The sequence below is a fragment of the Colletotrichum phormii genome (genome assembly GCF_030913505.1).
Source record: "Colletotrichum phormii strain CBS 102054 chromosome Unknown BDP81scaffold_18, whole genome shotgun sequence".
In the NCBI taxonomy this organism is placed as follows: Eukaryota; Fungi; Ascomycota; class Sordariomycetes; order Glomerellales; family Glomerellaceae; genus Colletotrichum; species Colletotrichum phormii.
Genome location: NW_026851460.1, coordinates 345353 through 359811, shown reverse-complemented (window position 1 = coordinate 359811; position 14459 = coordinate 345353). Strand labels below are relative to the sequence as shown.

The 14459-nt window shown below is 53.1% G+C and overlaps 1 protein-coding gene across 1 annotated transcript; it reads right to left on the bottom strand.

Annotated features, from left to right (window-relative positions):
• Positions 1-96: 96 nt before the first annotated feature.
• On the bottom strand, positions 97-5658 carry BDP81DRAFT_397203 (kinesin motor domain-containing protein; the record flags this gene model as incomplete). The annotated part of the gene is made up of 4 exons (XM_060588283.1): positions 97-672; positions 727-4961; positions 5054-5377; positions 5493-5658. 4 exons carry the CDS (start codon positions 5656-5658, stop codon positions 97-99), a joined length of 5301 nt encoding a protein of 1766 aa, XP_060441909.1.
• Between the last annotated feature and the right edge of the window lie 8801 nt (positions 5659-14459).

Below are 14459 nucleotides of genomic sequence, written 5' to 3'. Positions count from 1 at the left end.
AAACCCCCAACCCAGTAGACTTTGAAGTACTGACGCAGGTTAATCCAGTCGGACTCGGTCCCTCCGAGATGCGAGGCCCCAGCAACAAGGCCTTAACTAGAAGCAGTTGAGAGAGCCCTTCTTCTTCTTCTTGGACAAGGCATTCATACGCTCCTCGAGCAGACGCTGTTGTGCCTCGGCAGCCTGGCGCTTCTTGCGTTCCTCCTCAACGGCGTGCAAACTCCAGCGGTTGTCGGCTTGCGGCGTAGGCGCGGGGCGATCCTTGAGCTCCTTGACCTCGGACTCCAACTCCACGCAGCGCTTGCGCCAAGCGTCGCTATCGGCCTTGACCTTGTTCGACTGGCGCTCGAGGTCCGTGAGAGCCTCCTCCAGAGTCTGAGTGAGTTGCTTCTCGGCCTGGAGATGCTTCTCAATGGTGCGGATGCGAGCCTCCTGGTCCTCCTGGATTTGGTTGGTTGAACCCATGTTGTCTTTGCTGCCTGGTCGGCCTGCTTGAGTAGGCGTGCTTGGCACCGTGCCATTGGAACCGGACGACGCTCCGGGCAATGGTGGCAAGGGGATAGCCGGCGGCGGGGAGGGGAGAGACGCCACGGAGGCGCTCTTTCGCAGCGGTGAGCTAATCGAGTTGGATCGTTGGACTTGACCAGACGCCGAAGCCTCGTCAATCTTAGCCTGTAACATGTCAGCAATTGAACAGAATACCGGACTGCCTCGAGAGACACATACCTGGAGAGCCGCGTGTTCGGCTTTGAGCGAATCAAGCTCGCTTTCGGCCTTGAACTTGGCAGCCTGAGCTTCCTCGATCTGCGAGTTGCGCTCTGTCTGCAGCGTGGACAGGCGGTTGTTGGTCATCTGAACCTGATCAAAGTTGCTCTGCAGCTGATCCTCGAGCTCCTCCACAAGACGAGAGTTCTTCTTGTTCTTGCTCTGCAGATCTGAAATCTTCTTGCGAATAGCAGAAAGCTGGTCTGGAAGAGGAGCGGGGCTCTTCAGGGGTTCACCCTCCGCAGTGAGGAGATCCGTCAGAGTCGATTTAGCCTGCTCAAGCTCCTTGACCAGGTTGTCATTAACGCTCGACAACTCGGCGACCTGCTTCTCAGCTGCGCTTGACTTCTTCTGCTCTTCACCCAAAGCCTTCTGATCCGCAATCAAATCATCGATACGCTCTGTGATCTTTTCGATGCTGACGTCAAGGCCAAGAGCAAACGCAACTTGGGTAGCGACCTTCATGAGATCTTCCCGGGCGTCATTGAGCTCGCATTCGAGGGTTCTGACGTTTTCTGCATGCTCGTTGAGAAGAACCGCCACTTGCTCCTCGTATCCCTTCTGCTCCATCTGTTTCATCTCCTCAAGATCCTTTGCGTGGTTATCCTGAAGCAACTTCATGCCATCTTGGTGCGTCTTGAGAGCCTGCTCGTGGGCCGTGATCTGGTTCTCCAAGTTCGTAATGAGACTCTGCTGCGTCTTCGCCTGGGTCTCGTGCAAGTTACGGGCCCTGACAACCTCCTCCAGCTCAGTCTTGGTGGCAGCGTGCGCTGCCTCAAGTTCAGATACCTTACTGGAGTTGGTAGTGATGGCAACCTTGTGCTCGTCAATCTCATCGCGAAGAGACTTGACCAGCGTCTCATGCCTCTCCTCGATTTCCTTGACTTCCTCGGCACTCCGAGCAGTGGAATGCACAGAGGCCTGCGTGTTCAGCGCTACAATCTCAGATTCAAGCTCCTCGATGGTTTTCTTCATCTTTGTCTCCGTCTCCTGCAGCGTGTCGAGGGCGGTCTTGTGCTTCGTTTCCCAGGCCGTAAGTTCAGCTTGCAGCTCTGTGATCTTCTTGTCGTTCTCCTCGGTGGTCTGCAAAGATCTCGTCTCGGTATTGGCCACCTCGGTCGATGCCATGGGAATGTCAGCAACAGCGCCGGCCGCAGCAGTCGCAATCACAGCCTCCGTAGTGCCTTTTGTGGCGTCACGCTCAGCAGAAGTCTCCTTCACAGCGGTGCGTAATGTCTCGAGCTCGGCCATGAGTTTCTTCTCCGTTGCCTCGTGGTTCTCTCTCATTTCTGTCATCTGCTTCTCGTTGGCTTCGAGTTGATTCTTCAGAGTAGAGATCATTGACATATCCATCGGAGAAGCTTGCAAACTAGATCGCTCCCGGGTAAGCCCCGAGATCAGAGCCATCTTAGTCTCCATCTCTTTCTTGGCGGACGCAATGTCGGCCTCGAGCTCCTGGATTCGCTCCGAGCGAGCATGCAGCTCGTGCATGGCTGCGTTGAGATTGAGCTCGAAGTTCTGCATGACGTCAGGCTGACCCTCGAAGTTGTCTGCGGCAATGTTGCGGAGCGAGGCAAAAGATCGATGAGCACGGTCGATAATCATGACATTTTGGCTGGATTTGCGGCGAATGACAGGTTGGCCAGTTCGTGGTGACGATGCCTCCAGTGCCTTTGCTTGGGCAACCTCGGTCTTGAGCTCCTCAAGCATGTCCAGAGCATCGTGGTGCTTCTGTTCAAGCTGTGTATACTTCTCAGCCAGCTCCTTCTCTGCCTCTTCTTTCTCTACGGCAAGAGTCTTGAACCTCTCAACCTCCGTTGCCAGGAGATCTTGGTGCATAAGGTCTTCCGTTGACAAATGATCGGGGCCGGACTCGGGCTTCGCAGTGACTGCCGTCTCGGCATCCGAGGGGTCAATAGTGGCAGGCGACTCCATGGCCGATGAAAGCTCTGATGAAAGAGAGCGTGATGAGAATTGACCGCCATCTTTGAGATCACTCGACCTGGCATCGGAAAAGAACGAAGGAGGTCGGGTCAGATTAGGAGACGTGACAGACATCATAGAGTCTCGGACCTTGCGTTCGGGGTGGCGTGACTCATCAATGGTGTCCTGAAGCTCTGCCAAGGTGCGCAGGGCTTCCTCGTACTTTGAGTGTAGGAGATCGTATTCGTTGACCGTGGTCTCATGCTCTACACGCAAATCGATGAGCTCCTGAGTGACGTTCTCCAGCTTGTCGTGCACAAATTTGGACTGGGCAGGGCTGTGAGGTGGGTAGTCGTTGAGGTCGGCCTGGAGGTTCTCTTTCGTATCGGGGGTTGCGATGTCAGTGCCATTTTCGATGTGATCGCCGTTTTGCACAAGGCCCGTTGCCTCGGCTGCCGCTGCAGCTTCTTCCTCCGCATTCTCAGGAATAATATCGTTCTGGCTCATACGGATTACACGCGACTGCGACTGGCTACGACTGTGGTCAGCGATCTGTCGCGCGACACCGTTCGGTGCCTCCGCAGTTGGCTCGGGAACTTTGCTGTCGCCCTGTATATGATCCAGCTCGTGAAGAAGTGAGTCCAACTTTCCGAGACTTCTCTGGCGCTCGATCACCTGCTCTAGTCGATCGATTTCACGCTGCATCAGCTCAGCGTCCTGGTCAGCCTCGGCGAGTCGCTCCTCCAAGGTGGAGATGTAGTCCTCGCAAGAAGCTTCATTCTCTCTGATCCGCGAGATCTCCTTGCGGAGTTCCACAATGACGGTCGTGTTCTTTTCCTCGCCAGAGGTGTGGCCGTCCAGCTTGTTCTCCAGGTCATGCAGGTAGTTTTCGGTACTCGCTTCCCGATCCATGAGCTTTTGCAAGCGTGCCTGTAGCTGTGTGTTGATAGTGTCAATGTACGTGCACTTGGTCTCTTTTTCCAGCAAATTCGCCTCGGTATTGGCGAGTGTGCCACGTGTGCTGGACAGCGACTGCTCGAGAGTTTGAATGGTCTTCTCGTACTCGAGCACGACTTGTTCTACTGCAGCAGCGAATGAGTTCGATCGATTCAGTCTTTCTGTCGCCGTGTCGCCCATGGACTCCTCGTGTTGATTGTTCTCGGCAGCTTCGTTGTCGCGGGCCTTGGCCATCTCGGCAATAAGCTTCGCGTGACGTTGACTCAGGGTCGTGTAGTTTTCTTGGACGTCCAGAAGCTGGTTTTGCAGTTCGCTTTCACGCTCGTTTTGTCGCTCGGACCGCTCGCCCGTGGAGGCGATGCGTCGCTCGCCCACGCCTCGCTCCACGCTGCGGACTTGTTCGCGCAGGAAGGCAACCTCCGCCTTCAGACGATCAATGATGGCCTGTTTGTCACCCTCCTCCACCTGCTGAATCCGCGGCTTACTTTGGATGGCTCGGGCCCTCTGTGCATATTGGACGGTGTTTAATGTTTCGCTGAGGTGGAACTCGGCAGGTGTCACGCAAGCAATCATGTACGTGATGGCATTTCCACCTAGCGAGTCTTGAAGTAGACGGGTGAGTTTGGAGTCGCGATAAGAAACGTGCGATCCGGCTTGTCGTGACGAAAGCTGCGAAATGACTTTTCCAAGCGCAGCCAGGCCGGCGTTGATAGAGATACCTTCCTTGGCACGCTCGCCCTGTGCGCCAGTGTTCTTCAGCCGCTCACTACCTGCCAGATCGACGAAATGCAGCTTGCTGTCTGTGGTGACCCAGGTCTCGGATCCCGTCATAGCTTCGATGGGCACGGAGAAACGCTTGTCGGCCCCATTTGAGCCCTGCAGGCCGCTCTTCCGCTGCACCAAGTTGAGACTGAAGACGGCGTGGGACCGGGAAGACCTAGCGTTGATGGCCGTCGCATCTGTCTGTCGAAGGGTCGAGCCGAAATTCAATGCATTCATGAGGTCTTCGGCCGAGTTAATTTCAACCTGCCGCAGGCCGGTAAGGAGGATGTTTCCTTTGACATCTTCGCGAATTGTGACGTTGCCACGCTCATGTTGTGGAACGTGGTCCGGAAGGAGCAGATCGCGCAGTTGTTCGTTGTAGATTTCGAGGTATGTTGCTTTTAACGACCATGTCCTGTCCGCTACCGAGCTTGTAGATGCTTGGGCGGAATATCGGTTTGGTGCTCGTAGCTGAGACATGGAGCCACGGTTCGCTTGTTTCTTCGGGCCGTCGAGCTTTTCGAACAAAGCCGTCGCTGCTCTGGGAATAACGCCTGGAAGACTTTTGTCAGCTTGTGAGCCTATGGAAGCGGGAGAGCTTCGCAGATAACCGAGTAGCACGGTAACACGACGCAGTGTAACTAACCCATCATCTCGAGGTCGTCCTGCTCGATAGGACCCGATGTGCCCATCGTGTACGACTTTCCAGCGCCAGACTGGCCATACGCCAAAAGCGAGACATTGTAGCCTTGGACGAAGGCGCCGACGCAGTCTTGCAAATAGTCCCAAACACCCTCCTGTTCAACGTCGGAGCCAAAAACGCGATCAAACACGAAGAGTTTCCTTCCCTGTGGTGAGTCGATTGCTAAGCTCGTATTCGATGTCACTTGGGCCATTGATTTTTGGAATCGTTGAGGAATTAGTTCGTAACCCGGATCTGTGGGTTTCAGAGGCGGTCGAACACGCACGGCTACGTAAGAAGAAAAAGAAGTTAGTGGTTTGATGATGCGCCGGCATGAAAGGGGAGGTGACGCGAGGATCGGACAAGCGACGAACGGCACTGCACATGGGAATTGTAGACTTACCGACTTTTACAGCTGTCCGGGAGTCTTCGTCGGAGGCTTTGCTTCCACCGCCATGTTTGCTCGTCATGCTCAGACGGCTGTTGCTCCGTGGTGATGGTCGCACCATTGCGCTCATCGGTCTTTGGGGCAGATGATTCCCAGGAGAGGCCGGCGGTGAGCTGGCCATGATGGGAAAGGGAAAGAGAGGGTAGCGGGTGCGCGAGCGGAATGCCTTTCTCCTTGTATAAGGTTAATCGCGCGCGAGGCAAACGGTAGAGCGAACGGGGTGTCGAGATTGTGCAATCCTGATCCCCAGGCTCGAACCCTGTACAGCGGAGGGTATGAAGCACTGTTCGGAATCTGGTGCGGTTGTGCCGTTGTCTCAAAAGTGTGATCGAATCGACGGGTGACGGATTGCGCGAGCGTGTGGAGGGTCCTATCCGTAGGAGGGGGGAAGCTGATTCCGGTGCACTACTTCTTTATGCTATCGTGGGGCGGCAGATTGTGTATTTTTGTGTTGGATGTGAAGGAGTGATGAGAAGGTGCTCTTTTTCGGATTCACCACAAAAGCGTCAGCGCAGCAGATGCAGCAGCAGCAGCAGCTCGGTAGAAGTGAAGGAACAAAGGCGTCATAAGGTATCGAATATCGTATTGCTGTGTCGAGGAAGCAAAATAAAAACAAGCACAAGCAAGGACGGGTCGCCTATGGCTCGTTCGGAGCCCGTCGTCGTGTTGCGTTGCGGGTGCAATGCGTTGTCTGGCGTTGCTTGGGGGGCGCGCGAGATTGTTGTAGATATTCGTAGGAAGGGTAGCCCGGGATGTTGGAGTGTTTTGTTACGGGTTCTGCTGGCCGAGCAGTGTGGAGGGGGGCATGCGTGTACAAGCTACTAAGGAAGACGGCGAATTGGGATTGGGGGTTCGCAATGTTGCGCTGGACTGTTCTTCTGTGCCGAGTCCGCCTCCTTGTGTCCTTGTGGCAGACACCTCACACTGGACTGGGCCGGACTGGGACCTGGGAGTGGTTAGACTGGCGAGGTCCAGGGGTGGGAGAGTAAGGTACCGTGGGTATCCGTACCTACTGTGTAGACAGTAGGGGAGAGGTCGAGAGAAAAAAAAAACAGGGGAACCCAACCTTCGGTCGTGTTTATTCGCCAGAGAAGAAAGAAGTGTCGACGGGTCTCGAGAAGTCGAGGAGGTGGCACCGTGGCACTCAGCATAAAGCAGAAAGCAGCAGACAGGCCGGGGGTGTGGTGTGGATGTCTCGCAAATTAGGAGCGCGTCGATGGTGGTCTGTGATTGGGTGGCGCGAGATGTGACGGATGCGCCCGTTCTCACAGTTGATGTCTCCTGGGCCGATTCGGGAATGGCAGCAGAAGGGCTCAAGGGGGGCGACTTGGGGGACTCCTGTCTGTTGCTGCTTCTGGTCTGAATCAGGTCGAGTGCGAAATAATCCCCGGCGGATCGTCGTGACAGGTATGGGCCGCTTCTGAGTCGCGATATCCGACCAGATGACTGCCTGCCAGGTGGGTTGTGGGGGGAGGATGAAGTCGGAGACGGGAGGCAGAGAGCGAGAATGGCGAGGAGGAAGAGCAAGAATGGTGGAAGATGAATAATCCACGGATCACAGAAGGAGGCGGCAAACGGGAAGGAGGTAATCACGGGATGGAATGGAGGAAAAGAGGAAAGAATAAAACGGCTGAGCGACTGACGTTTCTTCTTGCCAATTCTATTCGCCTTATTTCGCCATGCTAGGAGTACCTTCCTCTCGGAATGGAGGTTTTGGCACGGAAAAAGCAATGAATGGGAACATTGAGTGGAAGGAGCAGAGGCACAAACAATAGATTCCTCGTTTAGTTCCCCCCAAACTCGTCACCTCGCATTGCCATTAAACAAAGACAAGCCATTACCTCCTATCATGAATAGGACTACGAATAAGACTCGGCCAAGGACATTGAGTCTCTTTAGACTGCTCGTTCCAGTCTATGCCGGTCTTAAGAACTACCTTAATTATCTAGGAGCCATCACCATTGGCAGACCTATCTCCAGCTGTAATGTCCAGGGAGACAACGGCATAGAGTCCGGTCTTCACTCTAGCGATACAAAGCCAGGGTCCAGGACAGGGGATTGGATGGAACAGGCAGGATAAGATGGGATGATCCATCCACTGATGAGAGGGCCGTGATATCCCGGGCTTCCCTTTTTCTCGACTGCAATCCGTACCTACTAGAGCTTTGATCCAATGGGTACGGATATGCTGGCCCTAGGTATTTTCACTTACGAGAGCTAGAGGCCACCGACGTCGACGACCACAAGTCCATTCAAGGCCAGTCATCGTGTAAATGATGTGGAAGGCCGTTTATTCGCTACCTCGTCTCGATAGCTTCAAACCCCCCCCCCCCCCCCCCCCACCACCATTTTCCATCCAACGAAAAGAGTCCAACTGAGGTGCACAGCGAGAGGAAAGAAAGTGCAGAGGGGGAGCGAAAAGGTGGGGCAGCGACCGAGCGGAAGTGGCCAAGCCACTTAGACCCGACATCCAGACCAGGGGTGGGCCGGGGGCCGCCAAGCGGGGCACTTGAAAAAGACGCCTTCCCTGATCGAGCTTTAGTCATCTCAGACCCCAGTTATCTTCGTTTGTGGTCTGCTTCTCCTGCTTGGTCTGCTGCACAAGACGGGAGGCAAGAGCGCGCCTGCCAATCGACAACGAAGCACCAAATGGACCGGTCCAGGGCGGGCAGGAAGGCACCACGCGAGACTGGACCTTGAAAGGCAGGAACCAACTTCAAGTTGCCCACTTGCCTGCAAGGCACAAGGTACCTCTTCGCTTCGTGCCTTCCTCAGCAGACAGGTACCTACCAGGTGACTAGGTAACTAAGTACAGCGCACCTCAGGTACAAACATTCCCGAAAGTGAGGCAGGCACGCCGCGCACACGGTAGGTACGCCCCCACTCACCTTGAACGAACCTGGAAGGCACAGGTTAAGGTATCCATCCGTACATGCACCGAGGGGCCTCCACAACTGACGCAGGGACCAGCGCCTCTCAAAGACACAGAGGGAAAAAAAAACCAGTGGAAAAAAAAACACCCGATTTCTAAGACGCTCAATGTGACATTGACACGGCACCTCCTCCACCCACCCAGTCACCAGTGGATTGATCAACCGTTGCAGCGACAACTGCGAATACACAGTAGCTGCGCGGCGAAGGAAAAACAAGCAACAACTCGAGTGAAACAACAGCACAATACTGCCCACCCTTGTTCCGGTACTTCGGGTCACCTTGTCACCTTTCTGGAACCCTTATTCGGAAACCTCTTCGGATCCTCCACGTCCCATGCCCTCGGTATCCATATCCGCAAAGACATGGAGATTTTCTGACTTGTCCGAGGAATCGGATCGGCTAGAGAACACATCAGTCTGAGATGTCGTGACGAAAGACATCAGGTGCCATGGTTCTTGTTCCTCGCAAAGTCCGCTCTTCAGAGGTCAACTCCGAGTCCCCATAAGATAGGCCCAAGACAACGACGGTTCGTCCGTAGGGGGAGGTTTCCATCAACCATGGAACACATTCGCCCCGTCCGCCTGCAGTTGATTGCGAACAATCGAAAGATGTCTGCACTAACAAGAAGCGCATTGCTTTTTCTTCCGCGCTATCTCGCCGGCATCCACGGTTCTCGCAAACCCAGACTACAGCACACGCGCAAGTGCCTCTCCAAAGTTAAGGATTGGCTCATTCAGGAGACTTAGAAGATGCTTGCCTGCCCTAGCGGCCCTTCCACACGACACGCAACGGCCACTACGGTGTACGATCCCGAGAAAAGGCTTCTTGCCTTGGATGTGTTCTTGTCGTTACCAACCGGACACATACCGCACACCCAATGGGAATGCATCCAACTGATGGCCCAAGAGGCCGGCAGAAAATATACTTCCGGCCGAGGCCTGCCGCAGCTAGTCCCGCCGGTTTCTGATACGTGACAGCTTTGCACCAGCCCGTCCGCTTTCCGTCTCTGTTCACTACCGTATCCCCATTCTGCAGAGGCAGATACCTAGATCAAGCAGAAAGAATCTGCCGCGAGGTAGAGCACAATCTGCGTACCCAAGGATACGCAAAACAGCCACCATTACGCCCATGAGCTGCTGAACCAGATTTACAGTTGAGGCTGGTGGGAGTGAGGAAGAAAGACGACAGACAACACGACACCATGGCCATCCCATGCTTCTATGGCTAACAGGTCGAAACCTTCTGTTGCTTCACGCTCAATAATCATGGACGCCACGGAGCGGGCTTTGAACCCCTAGGCCAACGTCCCGAGCCAACCGATGCGAGGTCTCAGTCTACGGATACATCTAGGTACATACTGGTGGTTCACATCGCCTCCCTCGATTGGATCTCTGGTCTTCCGCACCATGACGTTTGTGAATCATTACGCGTTCAGCAACAGTTCCACGATACAAGAAGCCTGCCCTCTGAGTCTCTGAAGGCCCTCAGACATTCGCGAGGGCACCTGCGGATCCCCAAGATGAACAGACCGGATCCGACCAAGTCACCTCCCGTCTCTAGGCATTGATCGTCCCTCCCGCCAATCCCACCCAAAACCTTATGCGTCGTACCAACGCGCCGTCTCAACCTACCGACATCGTCGTCCTATTGTCCCCTGTTCACAGGAGCGACACTGACACTGCAAGGCCACCACGAAAAGCTGGCAAACGTGCAGGCAATTCTTACACCCCTCCATAGCGCGACTTGCAGCCGTCTAGAACTTAAATCCCTTCTCATCCAACCGTGCGCGCATCTTTTTCTTCCATTCCTCCAGGGTCAAACGCAAGAAATAGGGGTTTTGCTCGTTCGCCGATCCTATCATCCCATGTCGCTCTGGCTCGGACTTGAAAAGGTGGGAAGCAGGCCGTTTCTCCTCTGTGAAAGGTACTCCGTACTCCGTATCAAATCGCAGATCAACGAGTCCCAAGTTTGAACTGATGGGCAGTCCACCACTGCGAATTGGTTTTTCTGTCACTAGTTTGGCCGTTGCACCTGAATATTATTCTGCCCATTTCTCGTGCTGCAGGTCATATCCCTGCTTAGACTGATGCGACCAGACTTCGATGTCGAAGGGGGTTCTACTGCGGTATCAGGCCAAAGTAAAATCCCCTGTCAAGTATCTGTGGCGCAACACATCGATTATCTCAGCAGCGGTACTTCGACGCTCGAAGCTGGGCTTCAGCCAGTCGAGTTGCCCAGATCCCCAGGCCAGTGGGCCACTGCCCGCAAATACATGGCCAGGAGTTAAACTTACCCATACAACCACAGTAGAACACAAATCTGCCAACGTCTCGAATCTCAACATGCCCATCATCGGTTCGCGGGACTTCCGCGCAGACGATCCCCGCAGGTCAATAGGCTTCGTCCCCGGACCCTGCGATCCTCATGTTTGATTATCACAACGAACCCGCGTGCGCAGCGCTTATGCCAGCGTTCATCCCTATCTTGGGTATATAATGCACTTTCTCTTATCGCCATTCAAAACCTTTGGCATCGCGGAAGCGTTGCAATTCGATTCCGCCCCTCCAATCGATGTCTCGGCATTTACAAATCGTAAAAGCATATCTCCTTCCACCAGAGCCAAGTATCCCCGATCGCATAAGTCGATGACATCTGAAATCTTAGTCGGGGGAGACTAAGAATCGGTTTGGCTTTCAAAAGACTTTGGGAGACCTTGAACGCACAAACCTTGGAAACCTGTCAACCTGCATATACCCTGTTCTCAGGACCCTTTCTGGAGCACAAGCCATTCCATTCGCCCGCAAATCCACTTGTTGCGAGGGTGGCGATGCTCACGAACTGGCGTGCCCTTTTCTTAGCTACATGTTCGCGCACGGCAAACAGGGTTCATGGTGGCTTGCAGCCGATTTCTCTTCGAGTCCTCGCCATGTTTTGGCCCCGCCGTTTTCGACTCTATCTATAAACCTGCAGTTTGCTGAGATCGTGTTTCACTATGCGCCGCCCACGTCGTTAGCGTTGCCGTTCCCAACTGACGCCTCCGTGTCATTTCTGCTTTTCCCGTTCATTACCGCACGCCTTCTCGGGCCGTAGAGCCATTGTTCGCCGAGCCGGGAAGACTCCAGTCAGCCGCCCGTTCATGTGGATGTCTCGGGTGCTGGAAGTTCTGTGTGGCATGCAGTGACATGCGACCATCTCAAGAAGTGCGCGTTGATAAAGCCTTTCTTACGCGGATGACCGTTGAGCAACACTGAGGAAAACATAAACCCGTCCCAATTTTCCCGGCGGGGCGGGCCCTTTCGGGTGCCGGCTCGAGTCGTTGACAAGACCGGCGGTACGGCAGTACAGCCGCACAGCGACGGCACGTCGACGGTGGTCGTGGAACAGTAGCATCTGCAACTTACAGTAGTACCGAGTCGGTTCTTGCATAAGCGAAGGAGCTGGCCAGCGCCTTGGTTGCCGTCTTATTCTGACAGCAGATATATTTTTCGACGAAAACTAGAATGGTGTCCTAGAATGCCGTGTTGTCTTGCTTATAACGGGGAACATTATGGTGTTTTGACATGTCTGGTGTTATTGAGGCAGGTGCTGGATTTGATATTGGTGTCCACTGACCTTCTGCTTACGACTCTTCGTGATGAAGTCTGTTCTTTCGGCACAGCTCATCTATACAGCAGAGTCTCCAAATGGGTTGACATGTCATCGCGTTTAGGGAATGTCTTTTGAACCATATGTCGGGGACGGTAATCCCAAGCATGATGCCTACGTCAGAATCTCGAGCCATCAGCGATTTATATCATGTATGATTTGAGGCCCAGGCTATCATTTGCCAAAGGAGGGTCGACGCCCATGTGTATCAAGATTCATCAAGTCGAACTTCCAATCAGTTCGATTCGGGATCTCGATTCGCTGTCCATCCCTATTTAAAGCCTCCTTCGGTCGAGCTTGCATGTCTTTTAAATTCCATGGAGACAGGCCTGATGGTATGATGGTATGATGGTTTACCTTAGGGCTAGGCATTCAGACTATTCAGTCTCTGGGCTACCCTCCGACGAGCACCATCTCAATAAGAGTATTGTAGCATTCGCGCAACGACCACAGCCTTTGTCAAAGAAGTGTTTCCGAGTCTCCCTGCTCTCTTCTATACTTGTTGTCATTGCGGTAGCCTTGGGTATGTACACGCACTAGTTGCAACGGGTGAACAGCAGATAAAAATAATGAAGTCCAGTGATGCCTCTGGAAGGAGTATGTTGCAAAGTAGCTGGCGAGTCCTGTCTTATAGAGAGATCGTGATGAAACCCATTGATGAGTGCAACCTCTTGGACGGAATCGACGACATCATTCCTATCAATAACAGAGAAGGTGCGAAAGAGACTAGATTATAACCTAGACGGAACGACCATAAGCTTTGCGAACTCGAAGATCTATAGCAACATCAAGATGGACTTCAAGGATGTTACCTGAGAGGCCCCAGTGGAAGAGTGAATGCTGTGGGCTTCGGTGATTCGATGTTCAGCGCTCGGTCGGCCACCTAATCGATCAGTTTTGATTGCTTCCCGTGAGATTCGAAAGATACCGCGTTGATTAGCTAGCGTTACTTACTACCTTTGTGACCTATTTCTACCAGATCATGGCTCATGCCACTCGCGATGTGAAGTCGACAACTGACTTGGAATGCTTGTGGACATGTTACATCTAGTTTAAGTTCTTATGTCCAACATGTACGCGAGACAGCGTAAAGTATCCATTCTTTCATTGTGAGTATCTCACTATTTCTTCTAGAAACCGAAATGCACCCACTGCCCAAGGGGAATTTTGTCGCTAATCCGATGAAGGATATGTATTGTAAGCTTCTCTCTTCGTTGCTACCTGTTGGTTTGCGTGTACCACAGGTTAGTCACACAGGTATTCCTGGTATCGCGATCGGTAGCAATATCGTTGGGTTAATCTGGTGTTCTTGTTGTTGTTATTGTTGTTAAGGAGAGTATCTAAACGCGAAGGCTCGTGATATGGAAGGAGGGAGCTGAGATGTGTCACGTGTCTTCGGCACGTGACATAGCTCGGCTCTGTGTATACCTAGCGATTGCCGTTTGTTCCCACACTACCATTTGCCAGACATAACGGTTGGCAATGGTGGTCACGAGAGATCTCGGCATGCTTTCTCTTAACGTTGCACCGTAAAGATATCGAAAGAGTCGGGTCGTAGTCATTTCATCAGATTGTCTTAGAAGTAGCCTCTCACAGTTTCAAGAGCCTAAAGGCATCCATCTAGCAGCACAAGAATAACGGCTCGCCGTGTGTCTAGTGCGGTATCTTAGCGATTGGCCGGCGGTTGCTTCAACCCTTAGACTTGGCCATTGAGAAAGTCGTGATATCTCTGACGATGGGTTCCGTTCTTGCACTGGAACGTATAACCGGCTATGTAAAACGTTCTCATCAAAGCCTCATGTTGTAAGGGTTGTCACTGATGACTATCATCACATGTTGCTAGACATAAGTCTTGGGCTCGACTGTATACTTCTGGAAAGGTACGTCTTTTGGGCAGTAACCCCAAGCGTCTCATCAACGATGAATAGAAAGGCTAGACCTTGGTTTTGAATATGAACGTTGAAGTTACCATCAATCTTCGGAGTTACATTCATACGTCGGGCTCCGTCGTGCTTCCCGGATCAATTATTGAGCTCTCAACTATTTTCAAGAGTGTTGATGGCACTCTGACATATCCAAACACCACTGGGCTTCGCTTGCATTATCATTCAAAAGCACGATGAACGAAGCCTTAACTGCCACTGCGTGTCCGTACGTTGCTGTCGTTGTTCAGCGTCCGGGAAAACCATGGGTGTGCCTTGGTCGACGTTTGCTTCGGTGACAGCAGAAACAAGAAAGCTTGGTGCAAATGACACAATCGCCAACCTTAATTGCAAGCTGTCGAGTCGTTCGAAACAAGTCATAGTACACCAGAGACCCATGTCAACCACAAGTCCTCAACAA